The sequence below is a fragment of the Pieris rapae genome, chromosome 24, assembly GCF_905147795.1.
Source record: "Pieris rapae chromosome 24, ilPieRapa1.1, whole genome shotgun sequence".
Lineage (NCBI taxonomy): Eukaryota > Metazoa > Arthropoda > Insecta > Lepidoptera > Pieridae > Pieris > Pieris rapae.
Window position 1 is genome coordinate 1248225 of NC_059532.1, and position 15022 is coordinate 1263246.

Sequence of the window (15022 nt, forward strand, 5' to 3'; positions counted from 1 at the left end):
TAGGAATGTAATAAGAGATAAATTTTATATACACGCACAACACAAAACCTCTAACGTAGAAAGTCTGTTATTTGAGTTTTGTTTGTTCAATAAAATTATTTACCTAAATAAGAAAATTAAAGTTCCGCAATAATACATATTTATTCGTAAGCATAAGCGTATATTATATATATTTTTTTAATGGCAATAATCGTTCGTTCAGAAAACGTCCAAAAAGTATGATCTAAACTTAGTCGTTGCATAAGTCATTAATTGTTGTGATATCTTATCTGTGCGATCATTAGGATTGACACTTTGACATTATCTTTACGTGCCGCAGACAATGTTTTCAGGGCTGTATTAAATGGATTATTATTTAAAGATTACAAGACATCTCTCAATTTTCCGACAGAAACATATTATTTCGTCAACCAAATTGTTAAATCTGAAGTTGATTCATATCAGGAAAAAATCTACATTAGATCATGGAAGTTACTCGCCCTTCAGGAAAGAGTACGGTCTTGTTTTAAATGCTTTGAGGTATCTTCGTGACTTCTCGTTTGAATTTTAACACATTGAATGCTTAAGCAATGGATACAAAGTAAATCCATTTTTTTATGGCGAATTTTGATAAGTAAATATGTATATTTGAAAATATGTATTAAACATTTTCTGATCTGACAGCTAGCGATAGCAATGGTTTAAAAATATGAACGGGATGCTCGCACGGATTCGAGTGGGCTATTATAACCCCGCTCCACTCGGATCTGAGAAAAAGGCACTTAATGTGTTCAGATTCTCTAATAGTCATTATATCTGATGTGACCCATCTTTTACCGCATTTACCCTGGAGTGTTCAGAGGAGTTGTTGGGATTAATACTCCGTCTACTTCGGCTCAAGAAAAGAGCGTTTTAAAAGGCCGGCAGCGCATTTGCGTGTCGTCTGACATTGAGTGTCCATAAGCATCACTTAGCAGCCGATTAGCCTTCTGCCGGTTTACCACCTGGTCTATAAAAAAAATATATTTATAGACCAGGTCATATCTTGTCACCAGTAGTAAAATTAGTCCTTTTTTTTAAGAAATCCTCGAAAATGCATTTGATGTTATACTTTTGGCGCATTGGTGAAAAATTGGAAAGTAGAAAGAGTAAATTTTTACGATGCGGGCGCATGCCAAAAAACTGATACCCTACAGTTAGCTGTAGTTCAAATTTTAGATTTTTCTATTGTTAACTCGTTTTTTGATTTTTCTACAAAACTAGAATTAAATTTTTACAGTGAAACTTCTTAACAATCGTTGTGATTTCAAACCGGATGCAACGGCAACTGAAAAAGCGGGAGTAGAAAGAGACAGAAATAAAAATTCACAAAATTTAACGTGGGAGATAATGAGATAGGAGGGTTTATAACTATGCCGTCAATGCCAAAGAAGTTTTTTCCAATCGCGCGTAAAGGTTACATGCACACAACATTTTTATTTCACATATGAGGCCATACTTCCATACTAGGCCTGCTAAGAAATACTAGAATCAAAAGTATTGAAATACAAGACCTGGCTGTATGGACTAAAGTCCTTTGCCTTTCCTATTAGGGATAAATTAATATCATCAAGGGATTGGGAAATAAATAAAACTGTTTGGGCTAATTAGAATTTATTTGAAAAAAAAAATACAATTTGAATATGGAACTAAAATTACAGCCGTATTTGTACCTATATAATGTTGCCAGAGCTACAGTAATTTTAAAAATGGCTGACTATCTAGTCTATCACATTTATTATCTATTTTTGCTGATGCAAAAATTAAATATGTATATTATATCACTAAAATCCTAGAACTTGAAGGCTAAACAATTAATATTTTGATTAAATAGTAAAAAAAATACAGATTAAAAATGGAACTACACAGATTAAACATTTAAACGGTCTTTTGAAGGTACTCGTCAAAAAGATATAGGCCAATGGACAAGTCTTTGCCATCATTCTGCACAATGAACTGCTTCAGATCAGATGTGTGTCCCGCAAGGTTTCTGATTGTGTCTGCTTGATCTTCAATGAATTCCTCTTCTAAGTACTGTGCAATCTGTACAAAATAATTTAATACAAATATAATAATATAATTTAATACAAAGAATTAGTCTAGCTATTCAAAGGGGGAACGCTGCCAGTATCTTCGGAACCTTGCCTAAAGGGACTCCTTTTAATAATATTTTTTAATAATTAAATTTTTAATTAAATATAAAAATAATATAAAAAGGTTAGTTATTCGATATATTTTTATGTATTATGTTATTTAATAAATATATACATTTAGATTTTTTAACGATAAACCATAGCATGAATTCTACGGTATTCAATTTTAAAAAAGCAAGAAATTACTAGTGAAATCTAAAATTAGAAGGGTAATAATTTTTATTTACCATAATTGTCATGTATTTTAGAATAGATAGCTTGTAACATATACTGTATTATATATATGATGTGGTGAACTTTTATATATAAAGTATTCTTATTAATATTATTTATGATACAAAAGTTTCTGCAATTCGTTATTATGTAGTTTATCTTAAGTTTTATAACCCATTTCTAATATCTCCTATATCTAGTATATGAGTGGGAGATCGTTAATAAATAATAACCTAATTTTTAAGGCAAGGTTCCTTTATAGCTTGGGCGAGTATCTAGAATCTAGATCATAAGTTTGACACCAATTCTAAATAATATGACATTATGTTAATGTTTGTATTACATGACATTATAGAAATTAATATGAGATTTGCACGCTTTATATTTTACGGATTGTACGGATTTTTATAATGAATCTATCATATTGTACCACTATCAAATAAACGAATTTTAATTATTGTATTATTAATTAAAATATTGGACAATAAATAAAGTTAAAAAATAAATAGTTTTTATTGTACAAAGTTAACTGTTCGCTTAATGTCTTGTGATTTGAATTCAATTCACTTTGTCGATATAAGATATCTGGCTAACAGTTGGAATATCGATAAAATATATATGTCAAGAACGTCCTGAACACCAGGCCTTGATGGGGAATCTTACCTCTGGGTCATGAGTCTTGTGATTGTTCCTGGTGGCTTCCTGGTGGATGTAGAAGGCACGTTCAGCGATTTCCTTCTGTGTGTCCAGAGCGTGAGCTAAGGATTCCAATTCTTGGAGTTCGATGGTGCTGTTCTTTGCAGCAGTAACTGTCTCTTGGGTGCTGCGGCGAGCGAAGTCCATGGTGCCACCTGATCATAAATTAGCGCTTGGTCAACTTAAATAGACTCACTATTTACATATAAAAAGGAAAGAACTATTATCGAAAGTGCGGGTAGTCTCAAAAAAAAATTTCAAAAGTTAAAGTTGTGTGTTTTGAATTGCAGTTACATATTTCATGTAGAACATAGAAGTATATGAAAAATATATAAACTACTAAATTCTGAAATGTTTTATATTAAGATTGATCAAAAAATCTACCCTCACAAAACTTGGACACTGAACACTATAATTATTTAAAGACAGCTACACAACACTGATTCATGTCACATTAGAGGAAACTTTAAACCCCATCAGGAAATTTTGGAGATTGTAAGACATACTTTATTCATATAGGTAACTAATGTACATGGTAGTAAAAGAATGTCTTCTTCTAAATTCACATTTACTGCCAGTTCTCAAAGCAAGAGTAAAATGGGATAAACTGGCAATGACACTGCATCACTCTTAAAAAGCCAACTAAATCCTGCTCATTACATATTAAAACAATAATGATGATAGTACTCAATGTCATTATCTTATTTGACTTTAAGTGTTTCCTTATCACTCATTATTTAATTCATTTATAAAGATTCAGATTAAGATAAAATTTATATCTATTCTGGTAGTCAACAGCAAAGTTTATTGCGCATATAATTTTTTTAATACTTTTGTAAAATACAGTTAGTGAACCGAGTAAATAAATTATTTTAAGATAAAATATTCCGGGAAGTCACCTAAACCAACAGTAAACCAAAGGTATTTAAATCTATTCATGGTAGAATGAAATAGTTATGAACTCTAAAGTTTATAACAAGTATTTTTAATTTTTTTTTTAAATATTTGTCAAAAAAATTTCTTTCTAAATTTTTTCTTTTTAAATTCTTACTCCAGACCTAATAATAATATATTGTTGTAAATTAAAAATTATTTGTCGAAGTTCACACTTACTCCAATATAACTAACTGCAACAATTTAAATTTAATTTCACCTCCGTTTGATTCAATAAACAAAAATAAACGTCTTATTGCAAACAGTTTAACCAATTTCTTAATGACTCTGGAAGAAACTAGCATTTAAAATACAGGCTAGGCCTAGTTTAAACGCTAGTGCTAATAGATATATATTATGTAAAAGGTTAGCCACACTGAATATTGTATGTAGAATGTAATGTTTGTTTTGAGTCAAAAAAGTAAATTTTTATTTATTATTTATTTATTTAATCAAAATCTGTTGAACCTGAAACAGGCCAAAAAAAAAACTGGTATGTATGCTACCTTATAAAGTATTATGTGCTTTCATTTGTCATCCGAGTTACCAATACCATTTATGTAACCTATTTAATACCTCCGACGACTACATAGTCGAGGAATTATCTAGAAAATATTTATTGAAAAAAAAAAAAAATTGTGCACTGACAAGTAAATTGCAATAATATTATTCAAGTTCACTCACCTCTCTTTGTAATATGCTTGATGAGTTCAATCGTCTTGTCCCAAGTGTCATCTGAGAGTTTTGTGAACAACTTGCTAAATCCCTTTCTGTTTGTCTGGTAGTTGTTGTAATAGGCAGCAGAAAGTAAGTATTCATAAGATCTACGGAGGTGCAAGTTAGCGTATGCTTGCATCTCACTTGCTACGTTCCCTTGACGACTGAAGTGACCATAGATGGCGTTACAGCTTGGCAGTCCTGAAAAAACTTAAAATATTTCATATTGATATTTCGCAGCTCAAGTTGTATGAAAACACAAGATGAAATAATCTTAGGTCCGTCAAATAATAAAGTCTTTGTTAACATCTAATGTGAATGTCAATTATGTAATCTAATTTATTACTTTAATTATGCATTCTTTCTTAATTTTATAAGGAATCAAAATCAAAACCAATTCTCATCATTAAAAATTTTTGGAAATTTACGGACATAGAAGTATCTGAAAGCAATTTCAATATATGATAATGCAATGACATTATCTATTTGACACTGCTTTATCGGCAAAGATAAAATAGTAGGTATAAATCAATAATCCAAACAAAATAATCAATTGATTTCACATAATCTAAAGATTTTCCTGTAACTCTCTTTGTTAAATTATGTTTTCTATACTAATATTATTTTGCATCTCTGAGACTGAAAGGTTATCCGGAAAAAAATATACTTGTTTTCAGAAGGAGGCTAATCACCAACAGGCCCTAGAAATAATCAGTAACCAGACGGCAACATCGACCCTTTGTGCTGTATTTTCCTCATAATCCATCAGTATGTACTTCAATATAAGCGCGCACAAACTTGGTGTTTTATATCTCCTTATCATTTGATATAGCCTACAATTAGTTATGACTGCAACATTTATACCTAATAAATATAAAATTAGATTTTAATTTTTTTAATTCAAGTTATTTATAAGCGTACAGATCCACCCACAATAGATTATTTGGTAAATAATAATATCAAATCCTAGCTTTGTGCATTAATTTTAGAAAACATTTTTTTTTTCAAAGAGTACAAGAAATAACAAAGGAAAAAAGAAATTGGTGCGCTTTTTTCTTAAGAGTCTCAAGACTTAAATCACAATACACTGGCTGTTTGATACGCCGTTTAAACAAACATATTTTTTAAATTAAAAATAAAATATTAAAAAAAAATCACCTACCAAGACTGTTAGAAGCTTGACTGCAGTCCATAGATACATCACTGAAGCATGTATCCGCTGAAACTGCAGATAGTGCCAGGAGGCAGGAAATAGCCACGGCGATGACCTTCATTTTGCTAAAACACCAATAAAAAAGATTATGTTATATTAGTCTAATCCAAAAAATTCTATAAATCTGTGACAGTGACTGCATAATTATAGTCATAAATCTTATCATTGATAAAACCAATACTACTCGTATTGGTGTTATTAAGCCGAATAACACTGATTAATTAGTTGATAAAGTTATTTAAAAATTGTCCATACAATCTAAAAAAGTAAAATAATTTCATATTTTATTGTAATGATAAGGCAGGTCCAATAAATTATTTATGAATGCCCGTGACAAAAAACAAAAGACTAATTTAAGCTTTAACACCAAGTCAAATAAAAAAAATATTCAAAAATAGAACGTTCTTGATGTACGATTTACACTATGGCAGTTCGTAACAAAATATAAACTTACCAAATTAACGCGTAATTGATTTGAATAACAAGAGAAAAGCGCTGGTAAACCGTCGAAAGTGCAGCCTTTACACACACTGGCGCAGAAGGCGACTTCGACAAAGAATAATGATTAAACTCGTGTCCTACTGGGACAAAACAAAATATTTTATAGAATGACTTATCAATATTTTCCGTGTATGATCGCCTGACAGCAAATATAATTCCAAATAGTGGATGAAGTTGGCTACTTGTTTTGGGGTGACCAATGCGGTAATTATATTTAGCTTTTATCTACATTCTACTTAGAAAAAATTAAATAAAAATTTAAATTTATGAAACAAAATTTGTCTCGGACACTACCTGAAGCATAAATAAATCTCTTTATAAAATTAGCAACAGTTTATGGACTATAAGTTTGCGTATTTTTTTACCAAAAATATACGGAAATAAAAGCATTAGCAACACTCTACCCCTCCTCCCTCATCCCGCGCACCGATAGCCATACAAAGAACGTTGAGGTTTTGTGTTTCAAGGAATTTCTTCATATTGCATCAACACAGCATAAGTATGATCTTGTGTTAGTTTTATTTGTTTCTAAGTATTGAGAAGGTAAAAGAGGTTGAAAATAATACAAAAAACTACAATTGAAGCTTCCAGTGAGGTTTAATTCCAAGAAATAAACCTCGAATTCCCTTGGAACACAAAACCTCGACGCCCTCGAATCTTCCATCTCTTTTTATCGTCGTGTGTCATTGTGTTTCCGAACTACTTGTCAATATGGTTTTATTCATTATCACTGCGCAGTTTTAGTAATCGGAGACATATAAACGCTAAATAGTTTTTGTTTTTCGATTTGATAAGTAGCCTTCTGCGCCAGTGAGTGTAAAGGCACTTCTCAAACGACAGTGTACCTTTGCGTCGTCAATTTATAATTATAATAATCGTCAAATATCTGTGATATAGAAAATGAAGATCCTATCCCTGGCTTTCTTCTTGGCGGTCTGCTCAGCTGCTTACGCCACACAATGTGAGTTTATTTCCTTTTTTATATAGATTGGCGATGGTTAACTAATAAGTCCAAAACACGGTACTTTTTCCTAGTTCCTTTATTAAACCTATTTGTAATTCGAACAAAGGAAGAAAAAAATAATCGTTTCCATGCTGCGTTTAAAGTAGGTAGTCGTTGTTGAAATGTTTATTTAAATTCAGTTAAGATTACAGTTTTATGTCCATTGATTTGATACAAAACAAATTAATATTCAAGGTTACTAGTGTCAAAGTCAAAAAATTTCCTAAACGGCTAACTTAATTGTTGTCGATTTTTTTATAATCGTAAATGCGCGGTCGAATTTTTAATCGTGAAATGAGATTATTTCAGATGTTATCTTTCTGCTGCTGATTAAAACTATATATGTAATTTGTTTACGCCCATAAATCAAGGTGCTGGTTGCAAGGTTAGATAATGCTTAACTAGCTACTCTCATCTGTAAATGCAAACATTTTTAATTTTTAGCTGTTAAGGAAATTTATTTATTATTTACTTGAATAAATTAATTTTCAAAAAATGCTAGTAACAGACAAGAAACGGAAGACTTATAAGGTAAAAATATATAATAGTATTTACTTTTTATAAAATTTCAAATTGAGGTTATTAAACTATGGTAGTATTGCCTATAACAATTGCCAACTGGTAAAAAATACATATTTTATTCGTGAAGACATATTTTTATATACACACAGTTACTCAATAAAAAAGAATTTGAAGTGTTTGAAAATTAGCAACTAATTTCTTATTATAATAGTTTAGTTGTTAGTTAGAAAAGCAATACTATTTTATGTACAAATATATTTGTTCTAAAACTAAATATGATTGAAGTAACATGTCTTAAAATGGAACAAAAAATTCACTTCTTCTTTTGTCTTCAATAAATTTAATTATATTTATTTTATTTAATAAATAAAGCCAAGATAAAACGACTGAGCTACTTTTATTAAATGTTTCTAATAAAGTAACAGTGCTCACTCGCAATGTAAAAAATATTAGAAAATACAATTAATAAATAATTGTAGTCTGTAATTAGTGAATCTGATATACATAAGCTAGTATTGTTGAGAATCCCAGTGTTCCCAGTTAGATACTTAAATTTTGCACTCATACACTTAAGAAAAGTTGAATCTCACATACCCTACAATAAAGTTTCTAAAACAATAGATTACATTACTTTGACCTAAATCAACTATCGGGAACCAAAATGGGGGGGAACTATGATTTTATTAAAAATCTGGTGGACATAAAATGTCTATTTCGTAGACCTAAATCTATCTAACATACTTAAGTATTGCATTGTAATAAACAATCTATTTTTGAAAACATTATTGTAATCTAATAATATTTATTTTCTTTGTCTACCAAGGCTACAAAGATGGTACGTTCACCTTTATCTAGATTATTTTTTATCAAATACATGACATTGATTAGATAAGTATATCCATGGCTTATAGATATTTAGAATCATTGGCTTTGAAGGTTTTTAAAAATAGAATTACATTCTAGAATAGATAACCATTCTTCCATAACACTTATACAATATTACATTCTGTGGTTTATAATGGCATCTATTACTTGTGTCATTTTAAATGCTATTCCATTGCTTGTAGAAACAAAGAATATTATTTTTGTTATATGACCTAGATACAAGTCCATTGGCCAAAATATAATTTAAATGAAGAATGTTTTGTACATATTCTTAAATTTAGAATTATTTGTTTCTATAGTTAGGACTATTCTTAAATTTAAAGTTGTTTTTTGAAATAGGATTGAAAAAGTACCCAGGCCTTATAACGACATATTATTTGCATGCAATTAGTTATTCTGATAATATATTGAGATCAAAGTTCAGTGAAACTTGGCAACATCGCATTAACTATGCTATAGGTACTTTGTGCATATTAGATATTTGTTTTACCTTAAAAATAAATATTATATTAATACATATACATATATTTAAAAAGAAATAATCAATCTTATTTTGGTATTTATATTAGTGCGATTCTAATATAGTATTAACCTTCAATATGGAGGCGGTGTTTGTTTATACAGTTTTATATTAGCCGTATTTATCTATAGGAAAATAACATTCACTTAACCCTAATGAATTTGTTATCTGTGGTGAGAAAATGTCAATACATACATTAAGTGCATGAGTTAAAGATGGCCTAATGGCGTATTATCCAATTTGACTTACAACTCTCAATGTTTATTATATTTGAATTTGGAACTTTTCTTAAAAGTTTACAACTTAACATAATGTTATGGTCTCTGTCGTAATTACGAACGACACAGTTACCGCACATTACGACGGTAATTTTGACAAATGTCTAGAACGTAATAATCTATTTCCACTGTTTATTATTTAAACTGCAACGTTTTGTATGATTAGTTGGTAGAATTACAACCTCTATGGTCGCTGCTATCTATTTCCAAAAAAAAAAATTGTAAATAATAGTGCACTAAATTATATCTGTAGAATGATGACTTCCTCGTGTTTGTTTACTATAAAATGTTTTGCAGTAAAACAGTCGCAATAGTACTTTGCGATGTTGTTTCCATTAACAATTAAAAAAAATTAAAGCAAGAAATTTGTCGTGACCGCCATCTTGTTTTACATTAATCAACAGGTAGTTAAACGTTTTCGACGCTGCTTTAAATGAAAATGCTAGCAACTTAATTGAATATCGATCTTTAATTAACTGTCTAGAGATTCAATTAACTCTTTGAATTTACTACTTTACTGCGACATAGATGCAATGGAAGAAGGCTTTATAGTACTGATGAAGCTACTTCTGAATAAATGTAAACCAAAAATGTGATTACAGGCAACGTGGATCCAGTAAACGTTCCAAAGCAATGGATCACAATGTCCCGTGGATGTAGGGACAGTGTACGAAGGCAGATACAAATGGAGGTGTCTGCATCTATCCAGTACTTGGCCATGGGCGCCCACTTTTCAAGGGACTCGGTAAGTTAATGTAACATTTGTGAGTTGGATTCAAGAAGAGCGATTCGAATCGTCGACGACCAGTCACATTCTATATACTAGATTAGAACATACGCACAATGTCAATACTCGGAACAAACGCAGGCTGCAATTACCCCGTACTAGACTATGTAAAGTTAGTAATTCTTTTTTGGGGAAAGGGATACTCTTCTTTAATAAAATCCCAGAGGCTCTTTTATCTCTGCCTTTTAATAAATTTAAGAAATGTATTAAAGAAAAGCTGTGTAAAAAGGCTTACTATAAAGTTATTGATTATCTAGTTGATAAAAGGGCCTGGGACTAGTGCTGGGCAGGCTGCCTCTAATTAATTTGATATATTTGTTTTAAATATTGTTTGATGATTTGCTTTTTTAAAAGAGTACCGAGAGTTTTTTACGCCGGCTTTTTCTCTCGGCCTACACCCTCTGTCTTTGCCGATGAGTAGGGATGCCTACAAGTTTGAATTGATTGACGTGGAATAAGTGATACCTAGAAGATCTTATGTTCCAAAATAAACGTATTTTATTTTTATTTTTCCGAGCGGCTTGATCCATTGGCGTTGCGTAGAGATGTGGGATCTCTCTGCATCTTCTACCGCATTTTACAGTCATGAAACAGTTTCAGAAATTTGAGGCCTAGACTTAAGATTAAAAAGCCACTGATTTACTTATATCCCAACTTAGGGATTAGTTAAAGTTTCATCAAAGTCGATTCAGTAGTTTTCCAGATAAATCGCTAACTGACAAATAAATTCTCTAGATCAACCGTCCCGGTTTCGCGAATCTATTCTTCGAAGCCAGCAAGGAGGAACGTCAACATGCAATGAAGCTCATTGAATACCTGCTGATGAGAGGAGAACTCACCAACAACCTCACCTCACTCATCAATGTCAGGGTATGTTAATTCAAAAGTTTCAGAGAGAAGACTTGACACCAGCTATGGGTTTCTTCTCGGATAGCATCTCATGGACTCGATGAAGCTTTTTGAAAAGTATGTAATGGGCCTTTCAAGTCAATTATTGTTAACGCAAGTTCGGCTCTGTACATCGAGAGCATACAACGTATATGGCGAGAGAACGTTGCGGTATTTGCTACCGCGGCTAATAAATAATCTACCCAATCGCATAATAGAAAGCCTAACGCTAACCAACATAAACTCTAAATTATAAAACTACTTTTACATGCATTTGTCGCGCTCCTAACCAAGACTGCTATGGTTACATTAATACAAACCACAGCGGTTTTCTAATGTAACATTTTGTGATATACTATATTTTATTTTTAAATTAAAAAAAAGGTATTATCTTCAATTTTCTTATTTGATGTTTACGTCAACAGTCTTACTTTTATTTACTTCTTTACAAATATTACCCTCACATTGTCTATGCGTGAAAACGAAATGTATTTTCGAGAATACCTACAAAAAATTAATACGTTTATGTATACAGTACTATTATTATTGAAAGCTTTGATTACTTTAGCTGACAAGAGAAAGGGGAATAAATTGCAGTAAATCTGACGTGATACTTGAACGGCCCCAAACGTTTTAAAGAAGTAAACTTTCATTATTTCATATGTCAATGTCAAGGAGTCTTGTCAGTGTCAGTTCATCTTGAAAATTTCAAAAGTGAAGAAATAAACATTCAAGCAGAATAGTTCCTATTGAGAGATCCGGCATCACAGCTATATCAACTAATATAATTCTTATATGCTGCTTAATTTATTCTCTATATTCTCTAACTATAATGACGTAATCAACAAAATACCACAGACTACCGTTGCAACAAGCACGTCCACATAGTTTTGTAAATACATGAAAGAGTGGTTTTATAATGTATTTGTTATACATAGGCCCCAGAACGCAAGACGTGGGCAAGTGGACAGGACGCGTTAGAAGAGGCTCTCAAAATGGAAACTGAAGTGACAAAAGCCATCCGAACTGTCATTGTCAATTGTGAACAAGACAGGTCGGCCGCCGCCGGTCAAGATGACAATGATTACCATGTGAGTATTCTATTAGATCCTGTGGTTTTTTTAATTAAACTCAAGTTACTAAACAATTTAAATTAATCTTTGAATAAAATCCAACAAACTAATGCAATTATAAATATTCGCGTGGCTGTAACTTATAGTCTAAGATTGAAATTAGGTCAACGCTTGGAAAAGTACAAAAAGCTTACGTACCAATTCTTAAAATGCCGGCAACGCACTCGCGAGCCCTCTGGCATTGAGCGTGTCCATGGGCGGCGGTATCATTTAACATCAGGTGAGCCTCCTGCTCGTTTGGCCGTTTGGCTCCTGCCTGTTAAAAAAATATAGATTTAATTGCAACATTAAAACTTATGTTTTGAACACAAGATAGAAAGAGATGGAAGAGTACTGTAATAAAATCATTAGATTTTTTGATATGCTTGTTTAAATTGTGAGTGTTAAATTTCTTAATTAAAGTAAGTGTTAAATAAGAAATTTAACACTCACAATTTAAACAAACATTGTTACAATGATAGTAAGAGTTATAAGTTTCAGACACTTCTGTTTGTACCGGCAATATTAGAAAAAGATTAATAGAACATTTTATGTATTTTATTTACACAATATTATTTTTAATAATGTACAATTTTAACCTACTTAGTAAGAAGAATAGTTAAAAATTAATGAATAAAATATTAAAACCAATTTAAAAAGTTTGGTCGCTGTGACAGTGTTACCATTAACGCTGGGAGTTTTTTACTACTTTATGTATACTTTTAAATTATTTCTTAAATTTTTTTTTTCGTTTTAGCTCGTCGACTACCTAACTGGCGAATTCCTCGAAGAACAATACAAGGGACAACGCGACCTTGCAGGAAAGGCCTCCACCCTCAAGAAGATGATGGACCGTCATTCGGCCCTTGGAGAGTTCATCTTTGACAAGAAACTCCTTGGCATTGACGTATAAGATGTCAAGTGATTTGCCACCTTGAAATGTCAGATGTCATCTTTGAGTCATAGATTAAAAATGTTTATTCCGTTTAGTTTTAGAACAAGTTTTTTTTTGCCAGTCATTTTTTATATTGTGTCATAGTATTAGAATGTACAAATTTTAATTCCGCTATTCACAAATAGTGTATTCAGAAATCAGTTTAGAATTTTATTTAATAAATTATATTCCACCCAAACTGAGTTTTATTACATATTTAATTTATGTTATTGTGATATTTAATAGATAAAAAAAATAAAAAAAATCATAGACAAATGCTTATGCTATATTTACCGCGAAGTCACTGACATTGACTTCCGTATGTCAAAAATGTATAAGATTTGACGTATGACTTCTGCGTTTTGACAGACTGTCGATTCAACTTCTTACAACGAGAACAAGCCTTAAAAGAGAAGTAAACCTTTTGAGTTGCTAAAATTGGCGTAAGTTAGGTTTCTCTCCTATATAAAACTATATTACTACCGTCTATCACTCATTAATTATTTATTAAAGATTACCGTATCATACAGTACTAAATCTACAGTATACTTTACAAACTCTTTAATGTATGACAATTCAGGTAAACATAAATGTTACAAAAATACATATTGTTAATATTGACTTAACAACCAATTTTTATTAATAACAATCAAATGAGGTTGGATAAGAAAAATAAAATCCGATTTGAAGTTTAGTGATTAAGAGAGTTTTCTCTTATTTATTCTGCTAATTTTTTTTTAGTTTAATGGATAATTTTAAACATGTTAACAATACGAAAATACATAGTCGAAATAACTTACATTGTTGAACCCGTTCACGAGTATGAAGCATGGCCACCAATCGGCCCCATCGCCACATTTTAGGGAGAGAGTTCAAAGGTCTCTCAAGATTTTGTCGGACGCTAAAGTATTAAAAAATCGGCATTCTAGCGTATTTCGAATTGCAAAATGTCTGCATGGCAGGCTCTTCTCGATAAACACTGATAAAGTGAATGTAAGTGCGGACATTACTGTGCCCAAACATTATAGATGATTAGTGAATTGTATCCCTTTAGGTATAGCTATCAAGTCAACAATATAAAGCCATTATTATTGGATTGTATCCATTATATAGGATATACAAGAAGCCTTCTGCCGGTAAAGGTAAAAAAAAAGAAAGTCACGAAGATGTGCAGCGTTTTAGTAGAAGAAAAGGGAGAGAGCTATTGATACCGATTCAGAGAGAATGAGAAAGCGAGAAAGAAAATACTCGCTATTTGTTGATGTATTCGTTTAGTAGTTAAGTACATTTTAGAACTTTAGATGGAAATTTTGTCGTATTCTTGTGCAGTAAACACGGATTTTTTATTTTTTTATATTCTCATTAACACGCATACAGTGTAAACAGTGTGAACTGTGAATATAGATATAAACGTGCATAGTGGGATATAGTATATAGTGGTACAGGTACATTATTACTATGAAAAGCCCCAATAGATCATCTATTGGGACTTTTAATAGTAATAATTAATTTTCAAAGAAGTTTCACTTCTGATATGTACGCACGCACTTTTTTCTTATAAAAATATACATATATAATATATAACAGGATTTAGTTCACATAGGTCTATTGCGAGAAATAAAAGGCTTTTAATTATAAGATTAGATAGA

General features: G+C 31.2%; 2 protein-coding genes across 3 annotated transcripts; one reads left to right on the plus strand and one right to left on the minus strand.

Annotated features, from left to right (window-relative positions):
* Window positions 1–1615: 1615 nt before the first annotated feature.
* On the minus strand, window positions 1616–6601 carry LOC110996217 (ferritin-1, chloroplastic). 2 transcript variants are annotated; one of them, XM_022263785.2, is made up of 5 exons: window positions 6398–6601; window positions 5893–6008; window positions 4698–4940; window positions 3048–3235; window positions 1616–2061 (listed from the first exon to the last, which is right to left on the minus strand). In XM_022263785.2, exons 2-5 carry the CDS (start codon window positions 6002–6004, stop codon window positions 1897–1899), a joined length of 708 nt encoding a protein of 235 aa, XP_022119477.1. In that variant the 5' UTR covers window positions 6005–6008; window positions 6398–6601; the 3' UTR covers window positions 1616–1896. The 2 variants fall into 2 exon arrangements, with proteins under 2 accessions (XP_022119477.1, XP_022119478.1); XM_022263786.2 differs by having other exon boundaries at window positions 4698–4931; window positions 6398–6599.
* A 560-nt stretch (window positions 6602–7161) lies between these two features.
* LOC110996215 (ferritin subunit) lies at window positions 7162–13572 on the plus strand. Its single transcript, XM_022263783.2, has 5 exons — window positions 7162–7405; window positions 10255–10397; window positions 11175–11309; window positions 12266–12418; window positions 13197–13572. Exons 1-5 carry the CDS (start codon window positions 7345–7347, stop codon window positions 13350–13352), a joined length of 648 nt encoding a protein of 215 aa, XP_022119475.2. The 5' UTR covers window positions 7162–7344; the 3' UTR covers window positions 13353–13572.
* Window positions 13573–15022: the final 1450 nt, after the last annotated feature.

What these genes read in the sequence shown, in the direction of transcription:
- LOC110996215 (XM_022263783.2), top strand. Translation starts at nt 7,345, where the DNA reads ATGAAGATCCTATCCCTGGCTTTCTTCTTGGCGGTCTGCTCAGCTGCT. An exon ending in AGCTGCTTACGCCACACAAT is followed by an intron (nt 7,406 to 10,254) that starts GTGAGTTTATTT and finishes ATGTGATTACAG; the next exon opens with GCAACGTGGATCCAGTAAAC. An exon ending in CCTCACTCATCAATGTCAGG is followed by an intron (nt 11,310 to 12,265) that starts GTATGTTAATTC and finishes TGTTATACATAG; the next exon opens with GCCCCAGAACGCAAGACGTG.
- LOC110996217 (XM_022263785.2), bottom strand. Translation starts at nt 6,004, where the DNA reads ATGAAGGTCATCGCCGTGGCTATTTCCTGCCTCCTGGCACTATCTGCA. An exon ending in TCAAGCTTCTAACAGTCTTG is followed by an intron (nt 4,941 to 5,892) that starts GTAGGTGATTTT and finishes AAATATTTTAAG; the next exon opens with TTTTTTCAGGACTGCCAAGC. An exon ending in CAAGCATATTACAAAGAGAG is followed by an intron (nt 3,236 to 4,697) that starts GTGAGTGAACTT and finishes ATTTATGATCAG; the next exon opens with GTGGCACCATGGACTTCGCT.